The 16,726-nt window shown below is 41.4% G+C and overlaps 5 protein-coding genes across 5 annotated transcripts in view; all 5 read right to left on the bottom strand.

Annotated features, from left to right (window-relative positions):
• Window positions 1–294: 294 nt before the first annotated feature.
• Window positions 295–4,170, bottom strand: LOC311001940 (uncharacterized protein; the record flags this gene model as incomplete). The annotated part of the gene is made up of 6 exons (XM_083993119.1): window positions 295–318; window positions 437–493; window positions 590–708; window positions 3,081–3,197; window positions 3,296–3,994; window positions 4,116–4,170. The coding sequence occupies 6 exons, from the start codon at window positions 4,168–4,170 to the stop codon at window positions 295–297; spliced, it is 1,071 nt and encodes a 356-aa protein (XP_083849245.1).
• A 1,460-nt stretch (window positions 4,171–5,630) lies between these two features.
• Window positions 5,631–7,069, bottom strand: LOC311001941 (uncharacterized protein; the record flags this gene model as incomplete). The annotated part of the gene is made up of 3 exons (XM_083993120.1): window positions 5,631–5,647; window positions 6,156–6,272; window positions 6,376–7,069. 3 exons carry the CDS (start codon window positions 7,067–7,069, stop codon window positions 5,631–5,633), a joined length of 828 nt encoding a protein of 275 aa, XP_083849246.1.
• On the bottom strand, window positions 7,066–10,302 carry LOC311001942 (uncharacterized protein; the record flags this gene model as incomplete). The annotated part of the gene is made up of 5 exons (XM_083993121.1): window positions 7,066–7,074; window positions 7,820–7,902; window positions 9,237–9,353; window positions 9,457–10,155; window positions 10,248–10,302. 5 exons carry the CDS (start codon window positions 10,300–10,302, stop codon window positions 7,066–7,068), a joined length of 963 nt encoding a protein of 320 aa, XP_083849247.1.
• A 2,787-nt stretch (window positions 10,303–13,089) lies between these two features.
• On the bottom strand, window positions 13,090–14,545 carry LOC311001943 (uncharacterized protein; the record flags this gene model as incomplete). The annotated part of the gene is made up of 4 exons (XM_083993122.1): window positions 13,090–13,103; window positions 13,526–13,651; window positions 13,748–14,443; window positions 14,533–14,545. 4 exons carry the CDS (start codon window positions 14,543–14,545, stop codon window positions 13,090–13,092), a joined length of 849 nt encoding a protein of 282 aa, XP_083849248.1.
• A 975-nt stretch (window positions 14,546–15,520) lies between these two features.
• Window positions 15,521–16,726, bottom strand: part of LOC311001944 (uncharacterized protein) — a gene marked incomplete at both ends in the record, with an annotated part of 67,388 nt that continues 66,182 nt past the window's right edge. The window contains one exon of the mRNA XM_083993123.1: window positions 15,521–15,883. Within this exon, the coding sequence (XP_083849249.1) occupies window positions 15,521–15,883 (363 nt within the window). The remainder of the gene's footprint in view (window positions 15,884–16,726) is intronic.

Raw genomic sequence — 16,726 nt, forward strand, 5'->3', positions numbered from 1 at the left:
ACACAGAGCCCAGAGGCAACACTGCTCTTCTGTCCAGTTCACACATGAAGCTTCACTTTTCATTCAAACAAACTCATCAATCAACTAAACAAACATTCAACAACTAATCAATGAGGCCAACATTTATCTCCTAAAAAGAATTAAACCAGCTGGCGGTAAACCTCTAAAGACCTGCGGGTAAGTTAATCAGCTTTCTGTCAGACCGGGCTGCTATGGCAGTCGCTGCTCCACAGGTGGAGCTTCACTGCTCCGAGTTTCACATGTCACATGACACTTGAGAAAGGGGAAAAACAACTAGCTGGACACTGGAGGCAGGAGCTGGACAAACCACAGACTGGACATTGGAGACAGGAGCCGGACACTCCACCGGCTGGATGCTGGACACACAAGTTGGACAAATCACTAGCTAGATACTGGAGACAGGACTTGAACAAACCGATGGACACTGGAAACAGGAGTTGACAAGGCTCTTGGAAGGACACATGGAATCAGGCTGGAGACAGGAAGGCATGGGGTATAGCACATCAGAGCTGGTGGGTGCTGAGGATCATTGTTTTCGTCCCCTACGTCCCCCCCCTGGTGCTCTGACCTCCACCTCTGAGCTGGGTGCTGTCCATGAGGAACTAGGCACGGAGTTGGACAGCTGGGGCCCAGGGGGAAGAGTGGACCCTGTGGCCCATGCAGCTCCAGCAGGGACAGGGTTATGGACTGCTGGAACCCACCGACACTGAGACAGGATTGGAGTCTCTGGCACTTAGAGCTGTGGCCCAGTCAGAGTGGGTTGTTGAAGCTGTGGGTTGGCTTTCTGAGGACTGAATAATGGCAAGTTGGGAACCTGTTTTTCACCAAGTCTTTGTAATCAGCAAACAAGAACCCAAGTAGCCAGGGTGTTTCCATCACCCTGCATATGCTAGGAAGCAGGCAGCTTCCCTGTGGTCCTGCCCAAACTCCTCCCAAAGAGTTGGGTCCATTTCTGGTTGGTTCATACTGTCATGTTAAAGATTTGCAGAAGGACCCAAAATGCAGAAAGAGAACCAGAACCAGCAATGATGGAATGATGAAGAAAAGATTTATTAAAGCAGAAGTAAGCGGAATATTTGTGTTAATATAAGTCTTAAATAGTTATATCTTCTGACGGCAATCACTTATATAGAGTGTTTGGTCTTAAACACGGGTCTGTCAGTCACTCTGCTCTGCTGTAAGCTGAGGAGAAAACTTTCCTTGTATCCTACAACCTTTATCCAATGAGGAGAGAGAACGGCATAAAGGGGCGGTCCTCTCTGTGTGTGCAGCCAAGGGATGCGCGTGCATGCGGTGACGTAGGGACGAGGGCGGGGACTGCTAACTCCATCGGCTGACAAGAAGTTAGCCAAAATGACCGGATTGCTTACTTCTGCTTTAACTACAACCTCTAAAGACCTGCGGGTAAGTTAATCAGCTCTCTGTCTTACCCCAGGGTGACGACGCAGGTTACCCGGCTAACCGGCTCCGCAGACCGGACTGCTGCCTCTGTGATGCCCCGCTACGGTCGAAACAAAGGAAGTCACTGGGTGAACACAGAAACAGGCAGGAAACAGGGACACTGAGGATGAACACAGATTAACAAACAAAGGGCAATGACAAAACACTGAGATAAAATACACGAGGGAGAGATGAGACACAGGTGAGACACGTGGTAACCACAGGAAGGTGAGCACAGACAAGACACAAGAACTTCATTATAAAACCCCAACGGGAGAACAAGTGACATACACATCTTCAGAGTACAAAGCCAATGTTCACCTCAGAGGCAATTGAGTGATTGTTTACAACTCACACATTTCAGTTTTATTGAGGCTCAAAGTTAGACAGTATTGAGGGTGTGGCTGCTTTGAGTGAGAGGTGGGTGACACGCCCACCCCTGTAGCAGTAATGGATTAACTGGGAGTTTGGTGGAGTTTAATATGTTTATTTGTATCAGGGACAATGTACAAAGATGTCAAGATGGAGCAGGTCACTATGAAATGTGACAGAGGCTCCAACCCTTCCTGTCAGCTCACATGAGTCTCACCTCATGATAGTGAACATTTTGTGGTTTGTACAATCTATCTCTCTTTCACACACATACACACGCACACACACACACTGAGACATGACATGCACTGCACTATCAGTGATAGAGGTGTTGCGTTGTACAAAGGTGTACCATGGAGGTGATAGACAGAGGCAGACTATCTTGATTTCTCAGAAGTGCATATTTTATTTACAATGATCTCCACTGCACAAACAACTCAAAGACAAAATCCATCTGCTTACAGTAAGAGTCCAGTTCAATCTTGGACTTCAGCCAGAACCACAACACAGCAGGTTGGAAACTACTCTTTAATGCATAAACATAAAAAATAAACTCTCTGATAGAAAAGAAAACCCTCCACTTGGTTTGGCCCAACAACAACTAGAAAAAGGAAATGATGGGTGGTCCCCTCCTGTATATCAGTCCCTCGTGTTGGGTTTTGAACAAAAGAACAAAATGAAGCTTCTAAATAACTCATGGTGTGAGTTTATGTTGATCTGCTGCTTTGGTGCAAACAAACAGACTTAGGATGGTAAGTGTGTTAGTATTGATGATAAAACAAATGTGTAGAAAATATTGTAACACTGTAATATGCAAGTTATGTAACACTGAAGTTTTAGTCCTCATGTTTCTGTCAGGCAGCAGAACCTCTGTGGTCAGTTGTCCTACACCTCAGTACAGACATAGTACATTACACTTCATGTGTTTTCTTTGTAAAAGCCAGTTTGATGAGTTTATTGAAAAGCAGGATTCTATATTCATCACTTCAAGGTGAAATCTTGTCAGCAAAAAGTCTCTGTCAGACAATGAAAAAAAAAATGAAGCATGATCAGCTGTACTTCTTTACACTGAAGTACACACATTCACTCCAGGTGTCGTCCTTCAGTCTTCGCCGCCTGTTGATCTTGTTTTGCCTTAAAAACGAGGGGTCAGAATATCTTGCAGAAAACTCTGAAAAAAAGAAGAAATACCTTCATCATGTGACATTCAATGAATAAACATTATATGTAGAGATAAGACCAGTTACCTGTATGGAGGCAGCTTCCTCTCATGCTGATCACACACACTGAGGAAGCCAGGAGGATGGTCAGGATGGTGATGAACCCGAGAGCGCCACTCAAGACACGGACAACAGAGATCTCATCTGCAAATTCAAAGATTAGATGATTACAGAACTGTGATCATCCTGACTAAAACATAGTAATAATAAACTTCAAGAACTTCTGTTATGAAGTGACTTACCCTCAATGTCCAGCTTGGTTCCATTTCCAAACAGTATGTGTCCACATGAGGCAACAGCACAGTAGTAGGTCCCAGTATGAGAACGATTCAGGTTTGTCATCGGCAAGTTGTAGACACAAGTGTGTGTTTGTGTGTCAGGTTTCCTCTCACACTGATCATTCCTGTCTCCATGAGTGTAAATGAGTCCTGGATGAGATTCTTCAGAGTCTCTGAACCAGTAAACACTGTGTCCTCCATCACAGGTCCCAGTCTGCACTGTACAGTTGAGAGTCACTGAGCCTCCAGGCTGGATGATCTCAGACTCTGACTGAAGGACTGAAGCTTGGCTGTTTGACGCTGAACCCTGCACACTCACTGTAGCTCCCTCCCCAAATTCAAATATAACCGAATGGCTACTTGCACAGTAGTAAATAGCAGAGTCTGAAGGCTGTAAGTCTGAGATCTTCAAATTATTTTTATTGCTTCCAGTTTCCAGAGTGACACGTGGATCGTTTTTGAATTCATCATAAAAAGTGCCATTTAGACTATATGTGAAGAAGGAGGAGATGAGCCTCGGTTTCCCGCCCAGCGTTTGCTTGTACCAGTAATACCATGCTACCACATCATGGTCATATAAACATTCCAGAGTTACACTCTGACCAACATGTGTGGATATAAAACCTCTCTGTTGTTTAACAGTTGAGAACTGAGTCGTCCAGGCTGAAGAGGAGACAAAATACAGGATTAATTCATAATAAACATGAAAACATTAAACAAATATCTGCAAAGATATGACATGGAGGTTGGAGCTGCAAGATAAGACAGAAAAAAAACTACTCACCCACTTTGAAAAAGAACAGACATGTCAGATGGAAAACAAACTTTAGAGATGTCATCGTGCTCACACAGTTGACTTGACAGGAAAGAGTCTTGAACTTTTCTCCCTGTTCACAGACAAGACTGCGTTTGATTGGCCAATCTGAGGTGTTAATGTCCTGTTAAAGAGACATGATCACTGACACCTATAGTAAAAAAAACAACAACATTTGCACAATGAGAGGTGTATGAAAAACGTATATAACTTTACATATGGTATTAGATGTAAAATACACGGAAATATAAAAGTCCATGTATCTTATTGATCTCAGTGAAGAGTTCTCTTTTGCATGTTTGTTTGATAGTTCCTTTAAAAAGTGCTGTAAACGCAAACAAGGAAAAGGACCTGTGGTTAATTTAAGGATGTAGTAATGACAAAGTTCATGAAAATCACAGGAAAAGAAGAGGAATAAATTATGACATCACCTCCTCACTTATAGATGATACATCATCAGATAAAAACTTCTCCCAGCCTTCTATTGTAAGGAGCCTGATGCATCACAATATGGTTTGCAGGCTGCACAGCCGCTGACAAAAAGAAGCATTACAGAGGATCATCACCACAGCAAACAAAAACCACTGACTACCCTCTTCGCTCTCTGGGTGACATTGTAAACACCCGCTGCCTCTCCAGAGCCAGAAGCAGGCAGGAACAGGAACACAGACGAACAAACAAAGGGCAATGATAAAACACTGAGGTAAAATACACAAGAAAGAGACGAGACAGAGGTGAGACGCGTGGTAATCATAGGAGGGTGAGCACAGGATGACAAGACACAAGAATTTCAAAATAAAACAGGACCTAGAAACAAACCATGACATATTTATGTTCACAGCACAAAGCCAATTTTCACCTCAGAGGCTAAATTCAAATGTGTGACTTGTACTTAATTAATGATGTGATTGTTTACAACTCACACATTTCAATTTCATTGAGGCTCAAAGTTAGACAGTATTGAGGGTGTGGCTGCTTTGAGTGACAGGTGGGTGACACGCCCACCTCTGTAGCAGTAATGGATTACTGTAACTGGGATTTTGGTGGAGTCAGACTCTCTCAAGATGGAGCAGGTCACTATGAAACGTGACAGAGGCTCCACCCCTTCCTGTCAGCTCACATGAGTCTCACCTCATGACAGTTAACTTTTTGTGGTTTGTGCAATCTCCCCCCTCTCTCTCACACACACATACAAACACACTGAGTGACATGCACTGCTCCATCAGTGAAAGAGGTGTTGCATCATACAACTGTGTACAATGGAGGTGGTATAAAGATAGACGAGGTATGTTGATTTCTCAGAAGTGAATATTTTATTTACATTGATCTCCACTGTACAAACAACTCAAAGTCAAACTCCATCTGCTTACAGTAAGAGTCCAGTTCACTCCTGGACTTCAGCCAGAACCACAACACAGCAGGTTGGACACTACTCTTTATTGCATGAATCAAAAAAAGAAACTCTCTTATAGAAAAGAAAACCCTTCACTTGGTTTGGTCCACTGATGAGAGCAATGACATCACAACAATCATTAGAAACAGGAAATGATGGGTAGTCCCCTGCTAAACAACAGGGTCTTGAACACAGTGAGTACTAATATTGACAATAAAACAAACAATTTAATATGCAAGTTGTTTGGATGGAATTTTAACACTGTAGTTTCAATCCTAATGTTTCTGTCAAAAGTCCTACAGTTTTCTTGTAAAAGTCAGTTTGATGAGTTTATTGAAAAGCAGGATTCTATATTCATCAGTTTGAGGTGAAATCTTGTTCACAAAAAGACTCTGTCACAGCAGGATACCATGAAACATGATCAGCTGTACTACTTTACACTGAAGTACACACATTCACTCCAGGTGTCGTCCTTTAGTCTTCGCTGCCTGTTGATCTTGTTTTGCCTTAAAAAGGAGAGGTCGGAAAATCTTGCAGAGGATTCTGAAAAAAAGAGGAAACGCCTATATCATGTCATGATCAATAAATAAATATTATGTACAGATAAGACCAGTTACCTGTATGGAGGCAGCTTCTCCTCATGCTGATCGCACACACTGAGGAAGCCAGTAAGATGGTCAGAATGATGACGAACCCAAGAGCGCCACTTAAGAGACGGACAACAGAGATCTCATCTGCAAATTCATAAATTAGATGAGATTACAGAGCTGTGATCATCCTGACTTAAAAGTAGAAATAATATACTTCAAAAACCTGTAGTACTATGAAGTGACTTACCCTTGATGCCCATTTTGGTCACGTTTCCAAACCGTATGTGTCCACATGAGGCGACAGCACAGTAGTAGGTCCCAGAATGAGAACGATTCAGGTTTGTCATCGGCAAGTTGTAGACACAAGTGTGTGTTTGTGTGTCAGGTTTCCTCTCACACTGATCATTCCTGTCTCCATGAGTGTAAATGAGTCCTGGATGAGATTCTTCAGAGTCTCTGAACCAGTAAACACTGTGTCCTCCATCACAGGTCCCAGTCTGCACTGTACAGTTGAGAGTCACTGAGCCTCCAGGCTGGATGATCTCTGACACTGACTGATGGACTGAAGCTTGGCTGTTTGACGCTGAACCCTGCACACTGACTGTAGCTCCCTCCCCAAATTCAAATGTAACCGAATGGCTACTTGCACAGTAGTAAATAGCAGAGTCTGAAGGTTGTAAATTTGAGATCTTCAAATGATTTTTATTCTTTCCAGTTTCCAGAGTGACGCGTGGATCGTTCTTGAATTCATCATAAAACGTGCCATTTGAATTATATGTGTAGAAGGAGGAGATGAGCCTCGGTTTCCCGCCCAGCGTTTGCTTGTACCAGTAATACCTTGCTACCACATCATGGTCATAGAAACATTCCAGAGTTACACTCTGACCAACATGTGTGGATATAAAACCTCTCTGTTGTTTAACAGTTGAGAACTGAGTCATCCAGGCTGAAGAGATAGGAGACAAAACACAGGATGAATTCATAATAGATATGAAAACGTAGGAAATATCTGCAAAGATATGACATGGAGGTTGGAGCTGCAAAATAAGAAGGAAAAACAACTACTCACCCACTTTGAAAAAGAACAGACATGTCAGATGGAAAACAAACTTTAGAGATGTCATCGTGCTCACACAGTTGACTTGACAGGAAAGAGTCTTGATCTTTTCTCCCTGTTCACAGACAAGACTGTGTTTGATTGGCCATTGAGGTGTCAATGTCCTGTTAAAGAGACATGATCACTGACACCTACTGTATTGTTAAAAAAAAACAACATTTGCACAATGAGATATGTATGAAAAACGTATAACTTTACACATGGTATTAGATGTAAAATACACGGAAATATAAAAGTCCATGTATCTTATTGATCTCAGTGAAGAGTTCTCTTTTGCATGTTTGTTTGATAGTTCCTTTAAAAAGTGCTGTAAACGCAAACAAGGAAAAGGACCTGTGGTTAATTTAAGGATGTAGTAATGACAAAGTTCATGAAAATCACAGGAAAAGAAGAGGAATACATGATGACATCACCTCCTCACTTATAGATGATACATCATCAGATAAAAACTTCTCCCAGCCTTCTATCGTAAATAGCCTGATGCATCACACTATGGTTTGCAGGCTGCACAGCCGATGACAAAAAAAAGCATTACAGAGGATCATCACCACAGCAAACACAAATCACTGACTACCCTCTTTGCTCTCTGGGTGACATTGTAAACACCTGCTGCCTCTCCAGAGCCATCGACACAGAAGCAGGCAGGAAACAGGAACACTGAGGATGAACACAGACGGACAAACACAGGGTGATGAGAAAACACTGTGGTAAAATACACAAAGGAGAGACAGGACACAGGTGAGACACGTGGTAACCACAGGAGGGTGAGCACAGGAAGACAAGACACAAGAATTTCAAAATAAAACAGGACCTAGGGACAAACCATGACGTATGTTCACAGCACAAAGCCAATTTTCACCTCAGAGGCTAAATTGAAATGTGTGACTTGTACTTAATTAATTAAGCGATTGTATACAACTTACACATTTCAATTTCATTGAGGCTCAAAGTTAGACAGTATTGAGGGTGAGGCTGCTTTGAGTGACAGGTGGGTGACACGCCCACCTCTGTAGCAGTAATGGGTTTGGTGGAGTCAGACTCTGTCAAGATGGAGCAGGTCACTATGAAACGTGACAGAGGCTCCACCCCTTCCTGTCAGCTCACATGAGTCTCACCTCATGACAGTTAACTTTTTGTGGTTTGTGCAATCTCCCCTCTCTATCACGCACACACATACAAACACACTAAGTGACATGTACTGCTCCATCAGTGATAGAGGTGTTGCATCATACAACTGTGTACAATGGAGGTGGTAGATAGATAGACGAGGTATGTTGATTTCTCAGAAGTGAATATTTTATTTACATTGATCTCCACTGTACAAACAACTCAAAGTCAAACTCCATCTGCTTACAGTAAGAGTCCAGTTCACTCCTGGACTTCAGCCAGAACCACAACACAGGTTGGACACTACTCTTTAATGCATAAATCAAAAAAAGAAACTCTCTTATAGAAAAGAAAACCCTTCACTTGGTTTGGTCCACTGATGAGAGCAATGACATCACAACAATCATTAGAAACAGGAAATGATGGGTAGTCCCCTGCTAAACAACAGGGTCTTGAACACAGTGAGTACTAATATTGACAATAAAACAAACAATTTAATATGCAAGTTGTTTGGATGGAATTTTAACACTGTAGTTTCAATCCTAATGTTTCTGTCCATAGTCCTACAGTTTTCTTGTAAAAGTCAGTTTGATGAGTTTATTGAAAAGCAGGATTCTATATTCATCAGTTTGAGGTGAAATCTTGTTCACAAAAAGACTCTGTCACAGAAGGATACCATGAAACATGATCAGCTGTACTACTTTACACTGAAGTACACACATTCACTCCAGGTGTCGTCCTTTAGTCTTCGCTGCCTGTTGATCTTGCTTTGCCTTAAAAAGGAGGGGTCGGAAAATCTTGCAGAGGATTCTGAAAAAAAGAGGAAACGCCTATATCATGTCATGATCAATAAATTAATATTATGTACAGATAAGACCAGTTACCTGTATGGAGGCAGCTTCTCCTCATGCTGATCGCACACACTGAGGAAGCCAGTAAGATGGTCAGAATGATGACGAACCCAAGAGCGCCACTTAAGAGACGGACAACAGAGATCTCATCTGCAAATTCATACATTAGATGAGATTACAGAGCTGTGATCATCCTGACTTAAAAGTAGAAATAATATACTTCAAAAACCTGTAGTACTATGAAGTGACTTACCCTTGATGTCCAGTTTGGTCACGTTTCCAAACAGTATGTGTCCACATGAGGCGACAGCACAGTAGTAGGTCCCAGAACGATCCAGGGTTGTCATCGGCAAGTTGTAGACACAGGTGTGTGTTTGTGTGTCAGGTTTCCTCTCACACTGATCATTCCTGTCTCCATGAGTGTAAATGAGTCCTGGATGAGATTCTTCAGAGTCTCTGAACCAGTAAACACTGTGTCCTCCATCACAGGTCCCAGTCTGCACTGTACAGTTGAGAGTCACTGAGCCTCCAGGCTGGATGATCTCAAACACTGACTGATGGACTGAAGCTCCGATCTCCCAGCCTGAACTCTTTACATTGACAGTAATACCCTCTGAAAACTCAGTAATCGTTGTAAGCTTGCCTGCACAGAAGTAAGTAGCAGAGTCTGATATCTGCAGATCGGTTATCTTTAATTGATTTCTATCAGATTCAGTGTCCAGACTGAAACGTGGATTGTTCTTGAATTCATCAATGAAACTTCCATCATTATTGAAGCCAAATACAGCAGCGATCGGCCTTGGTTTATCTCCCAGAGTTTGCTTGTACCAAAGTTTTGTTATGCCACCTTTGTTATAGACACATGGCAAAGTCAAGCTTTCACCAACATTAGTTGATATAAAACGTCTCACTTGATGAACGGATGAGGACAATTTCTCCTCAGTCGACTGAGCTGAAGAAAAATGAAAGACAGAGTGAATATACATTATGAACACATGAAGACTTTTAACAGAATCAAACTGCAAAAACAAAAACACAAATCACCTATTCCCCCCACGAACAAACACGACAGGTAGAAGACAAACAGTGCAGATGTCATCGTGCTCAATTTTTCTGGGTGAGTGAAACAATTTTGAGCTGTCCTTCACTGCTGTTTGACAAGACTGCGTTTGATTGGCCAATGTTATGTAAGTGACATTTTATGTCCAAATTTGGAAACTTGTCAAGTTCAATGCAACCCACAGAGTCAAGTTCAGAGAATTACATGGTGAGAAACACATGTGAAAACCTATAAAGAGCGAGGTTGCACGTAAATGAACACAGGGTGTTATGCATTCTCAGCTTTAATATTTGAATTGTATTCCTTTTTTTTCTCTTCAGAGACGTGGCTGTGTTTGATTGGCTGATGGATACGAGGCATGAACACAAGCTCACTGCCACTTACAGTGAACATTTGTTTCTACAAAGAGAATCACATGGTGAGAGTGATTTATGTCAGAAACACTCACTCACTCACCACCTCTTTGTTTAGGATTAGCTGGAAGTTTGTTGAAGTCGGGGACTGTGAAGATGGCACACACATAAACACTGACTGGCACAAACTGCATCATCAGAGATAGAGGTGTGGTTTTGTAGAAATAAAATTTGGGAAAATGTGATGTCAAGTTCACTGTCACCTACTGTATGGTTGTTTCTTTGAACAGAAACACACGTGGTTAGAGGTAACTGAAAACCTCATGTTGGCAATAGATTTTGAATCAGTTAAAAATGAAAGCATTATGTTTAAAAGTGTCATCATCATTCTTCCATAAAGCAAAGTGTTAGAATAAAATGTAACATATTGAGAGTCACTCTTCTTAGTTGACCTTTAGTTGATCTCTGAAGTTGTGAAGCCAGTGAAGGAGGATATGAAACTTGCTATCTAGCGGGCCACAAGCAGTTGTGGAGAGAAATGATTTTTTTAATTGTGTGTGTATAGGGCAACCGCCCACTTGTGTATCCAGCAATGCATATTTTGTATAACCTGCTTGTGTGTACTCAATAAAAGGAAGCTGCAAACTGGGGAGCGTCGGAGTTAGCAGAGAACACTCAGGAGAAGTGTTGCTCTCCCCTAGCTAGTAAAAAGCCACAATTGTGTTTGTCTCAGTCTGTTCAGTGATCCAACGGTGAACGAACGGGGTATTTCTACCCAACACAAAGTTATTTTTACCAGCAATATTTTGCTTTTACCACATATGTGTTACCATGCAGAACGGTAAACTGAGCTGAAATAAAATGAGGCCAAAATATACAGATTGAATTTTAGGTCACAGAATTCAACACACTTATTTTGATAGAAGCCATGTCATGAGAAGGGATGGTCTAATAAATGATAAAATATGGAATCAAAAACTAACCCAGAGACACACACATCAGTTAGACAACAGCCTGTGAGGATGACATATTGCTGCACTAAGTGACAAGGTAATTCACTGGTTTAAAGGACTGTACAAGAACAGATAAATGTGTTCTCTCTCCCAGAGCTGCAAGAAAGGAATGTTGTCATTCTTTTCTCACTCTTTCTCAAACCGCTTCCCTAGTTTTGAGTGCTCCTGACCTAACCAGCTGCTGGTTCAACACTCCTCCATCTGTCCATGAACTCATGCCAGCCTGCTCCTCTTGGTTTGTCTGCCACTTTGCCTGCTCACCTGAAACAGAATCCATTCCGCCCCCAAACTGACATCACTATTGCTCGTCGCTGAACACTCAGCTGTCAATCACAGACCCCCATGAGCACTGATTCTAAACTGTTATTATCTACCTGGGCCCTGCCTGTACTACTCACCTGAAATCTGCCGCTCCCTGTCAACCAGTAACCCAGCTGAGTTTCAATAAAGGTCTTTGCAAACTACCTCTTTGAGTTGTGCTGCAGTTGGGTCCCATGTAAGTTTTCTTCATTGAGGATGATTTTGAATTAATTTGCTGATCTTACTGCACTTTTTACATCACCACCAAGATGATAATATTGCAGACATTTCTTGAAACACCCCAACAACTACAATTTGAAAGTGAGTGCATTTTAGCGACCCTGGTGTTTTCCTCATCTTTGGACTCCTCCCAGTAAAGAACATTGACACCTAGAAAAAAGATCTTAATAGGTGGGGGTGCATCTCATCTCTTCTAAAAACTTACAGCAGATGAACAATAAAAGAAGAAGTCCTTTGTTTGTCACACTGTGGGGAAATTTGCAATTCATCAAAAGGTTTTGTTTATGACACATAGTAAATATAGCAAGGTGTAAAAATAGTAATGTGACATATGTCACCAAAGTTAGACTTTGAAAAAAAAAAGAAATCCTTAAATCATTGTTCCGAAAAGTTTAATCCATACAATCTTACTTAGTTTGGCATGGAAATATGAGCAAACAACCCAACAACTGCAACATTATGTGAAACAAAGAAAATGAAGACAATAAATGTGCTTGATGTTCAGAATAATGAAGTCCTGTTTTAAAAAATAAATATATATTTTAGTTAGTACTAATTAAGGCTTTGATTGTTTTTCTGACGCTATGGGATGGATTTAAGGTTATATTGTACGACTCTGTATGTATCATACTATGCCATACAACATACCACTCTCTCTTCCTTTCTCTATCGTCTTTTCTTTTATCAAACATTGTCTTGGTTTGCTACAGCTTCGTTACAAGCATCAACACAATGACACAAGGTTATGAAGATTGACAAGAAATAAAACAGCAACGTGCTGTTACATAGAAACAAACATGAAAAACATTCAGTTCTGCACCTTTACACTGGAATACACACATTCAGACTGGGCGCTGTTCCTCGGTCTTCGAGTTCTGTTGACTTTGTGTTCCTCTAAAGCCGCATAATGGATGTTTTCTTCATTCTGCTGACCCTGACAATAAAAAAGAACATAAAATCCCATTTTCGTGCTTGAGATTAATGAAGATGGAATAAACAAAGTCTTTGGATGGACCAGCTATAGAAATCCAAGTTTCTATTAATAAATAATTGACTGGGTTAGTACTTCAGTTGTACTAACCCAGTCCCCCACTGAATAAAATGTAAATGAGAGCAACATTGTTGAAAATTCAGCGGCTACTTTCGATTGAAATATGTTGCTAACAGCGGGTCGATAACAGTTTTCTAAGTCAATGTAACACACAAAACCCCCATGTACTAAATCTGAAATATTACCTCTGTATTCACTGCAGGGGGATCTGAAGATCTTGCCCGATACTCTATAGAAAAATAAAAAGTGCGCTTAATTGAAGTGATTACACAGCATGAACTGTAAAAGAATAGCATGTTCTGTACCTGCATATTTGCAGCCGTTTCTCTTGGTGATCGCATGCATAAAGAAAGCCAGTAACACACTAAGGATGGTGGTAAATACCAAAGCTCCACTCAAGACATACACCAAGACAAGACAGTTCAGCTCATCTGCAGATATTAAGATAAAAAAGTTGAGAGGGTTTTGTTGTAAAGTCTTCATCTTCGGTTGAAACTTTAGAAAAATTGTTCTAAAAAGTGACTCACCCTCAAAGTCTAGTTTGGTCCCGTTTCCAAACAGTATGTGTCCACATGAGGCGACAGCGCAGTAGTAGGTCCCAGTTTGAGAATGGTTAAGATTTGTCATCAGCAAATTGTAGATACAGGTACGTGTTTGTGTGTCAGGTTTCCTCTCACACTGACCATTCCTGTCTCCATGAGTGTAAATGAGTCCTGGATGAGATTCTTCAGAGTCTCTGAACCAGTAAACACTGTGTCCTCCATCACAGGTCCCAGTCTGCACTGTACAGTTGAGAGTCACTGAGCCTCCAGGCTGGATGATCTCAGACTCTGACTGATGGATGTTCAAGGTAGAACCCTCTACACTGACAACAGTGCCCTCTGCAAATTCATACTTGTGTGAATAACTACTGGCGCAGTAGTAAGTAGCTGCGTCCAAAATACGTATGTCACTGATCTTTAAATGATTTTTACCAGTTTCAGTATCCAGTGCAAAACGTGGATTGTTCTCAAATTCATTTTGAAAAGGTCCATTTTTATCGTACTTGTAAAAAGTAGAAACATGCTTCGGTTTCTGTCCAACACTCTGCTTATACCAGTGATACCTTGCACCCACATCACCCTCATAGGAACAGTGTAAAGTCAAGTTGTCTCCAGTTTTAACTGATACAAAACGTCTCTCCTGATGAACAGTTTGGGAGTTTTTCAGAATAGTTGACTGAGCTGAGGGTAAATGAGAGACAGAGGAAATGGACATGAGCACATGGAGACATTTAAAACATTCAAAGTGTGATCACAAAAGCACAACTCACCTATTCTCCCCATGATCAAACATGACAAGCAGAAGACAAACAGTGCAGATGTCATCGTGCTCAAGTTGTTGTGCTGAGTGGAAACAATCTTGATCTTTTCTTCACTTTTGACAAGACAGGACTGTTTTTGATTGGTCGAATGAGGTAATACTGTGTGTCCAAATTTGGAAACATGTTCACAAGTTCTGCCTCACCCAGGTGGTAAGTCAAGTTAAGTTTCAGTGAATTACATGGTGAGAAACATGAAGAACATAAATTTAATTATTTTATTTTTGCAACGGCTGACTGTAAGTAATTGACCACAACAATATATTCACAATGATCTGTTAGGAAATTCTGACTTCACAAGTTGAATATGTTTTTTTGTTAAATTGGTTTATTGTAGGCTAATGGTTTGTATGGTTATGACATTATGTTGTGTATTTATTGTTGGATATTTTCAAGTTAAAGTTAGAAGGTAACATTAATAACAGCATATACTGTATGCTAAGAAATGTGTGTGTTTGTGTGTGTTAACATGTGTTAATGAATAAATCAGTGTTTGGAAGGTATGATAAATTAGTCATTATGCTGACAGAGCAAACGATAATATATTTACTATGTTTACTGTCTTAGCTAAATTTAGTTTAGTTATCTGAATTAGCACTTTGAACACACACAAACCACAAAATGAACATAATGTTTTCCAGCCCTGAGGTCAGGACAGGCGCTAAATCAACCAATAGCTAGGCACTGGGGACAGAAGCTGGACACTGGAGAAATGGGCTGGACAATGAATTGGCTGAACACTGAAGACATGAGTCGGACAAACCACTGGTTTAAAGCTGGAGACAGGAGTTGATTAGACTCTGGGCAGGAACCTGGGAGAGCTGGGAATCGGGCTGGATACAGGAAACCATGCAATGTGGCACATCACAGCTGGGGGTCGTCCATTATGTCTCCTCCCTGGCGCTCTGACCTTCACCTCTGAGCTGGGTGCTGTCATAGATCAACTAGGGACGGAGTTGGACGGCTGGGGGCCAGCTGGAATGAAGAGTGGACTCTGGCCCATGTAGCTCCAGCAGGGACAGGGTTGGGGACTGCTGGAACCCACCAACACTGAGTCAGGATTGTTGTCTCTGGCACTTAGAGCTGTGGCCCAGCCAGAGTGGGTTGTTGAAGCTAGGGCCCAGCTGGGTATGGAACTGGAGCAGGGAGTAGAAATGGCCGGGGCCCAGTCGGAGAGGAAGTGGAGGCTGTGGGTTGGAGTGCTGCTGGAGGGAATCCTGGCAAGTTGGGCACCTATGTTTTTCAGCACGTCTTTGTAATCAGCAGGCAAGAACCCAAGGAGCCAGGATGTGTTTCCATAACCCTGCATACAAGTTTCAATGTGTGTAACTGGAGTAACAAATGATTTTTGTTGGGGTTCACTGCTCTCATCTCTCCTGGATAAAACCCTGGAAAACAGAATCACGGAATCAGTGAATGAAAGAGTGAACCGCCATCTTCTTCTCTGAATCTCTTTCTGTTTATTACAAATTTCCAAAATCATGGTATAAAACAACTGGGGCTGCAACTAACAATTATTTTTGGTGCTTTAATCTATCGATTACTTTTTCAAGTGGTCAATTAGTCATGATTATTTTGGCTGCATCTGTGTCGACTTTGGTTTTACCTCATATTCTCAGAGCAAGTTAAAAACCCATGGATCATGTATTTGTAACATCACTGTTTTTAAATTGTTGTTATAATGAAACACAAATTAATGAAATACTACAATATTAAAGTCAGGGTTTCCCCCAGAAAACCTGTTAAGCCCGGTGGCAAGGTGGCCCACCCACCAAGCATGTTTTTTTTTGTGACGGTGGCCTGACCCGAACCACCCTAGCCCTGTCTTTATAAAAATGCAATGCAAGAGAGAGTGATGTTGAAACATGATTACACTATAGGGAATGTTTTTGTTTTTAGGGCTACAACGTGAAGGAGGAAGACAAGACTCGAGACCTTCAAAATAAAGCACCATGACTAGCCTCGCATCATCAGGCTCTTCAGAGAGGCGAAGAGCCTGGTGTCTGTTAACGCCGAATTTTTCTAGCGGAACCGGAAATCACCAAATTCATCAAAGTAAAAGTCTTAACTTGTAATACAATAGAAGCCAAATGTTAACTTAATGGCTCTGGGACATTCTTGTAAATTATATTCCTTAAATTAAAGA

The sequence above is a fragment of the Trachurus trachurus genome (genome assembly GCF_905171665.1).
Source record: "Trachurus trachurus genome assembly, chromosome: 18".
Taxonomy (NCBI): Eukaryota; Metazoa; Chordata; class Actinopteri; order Carangiformes; family Carangidae; genus Trachurus; species Trachurus trachurus.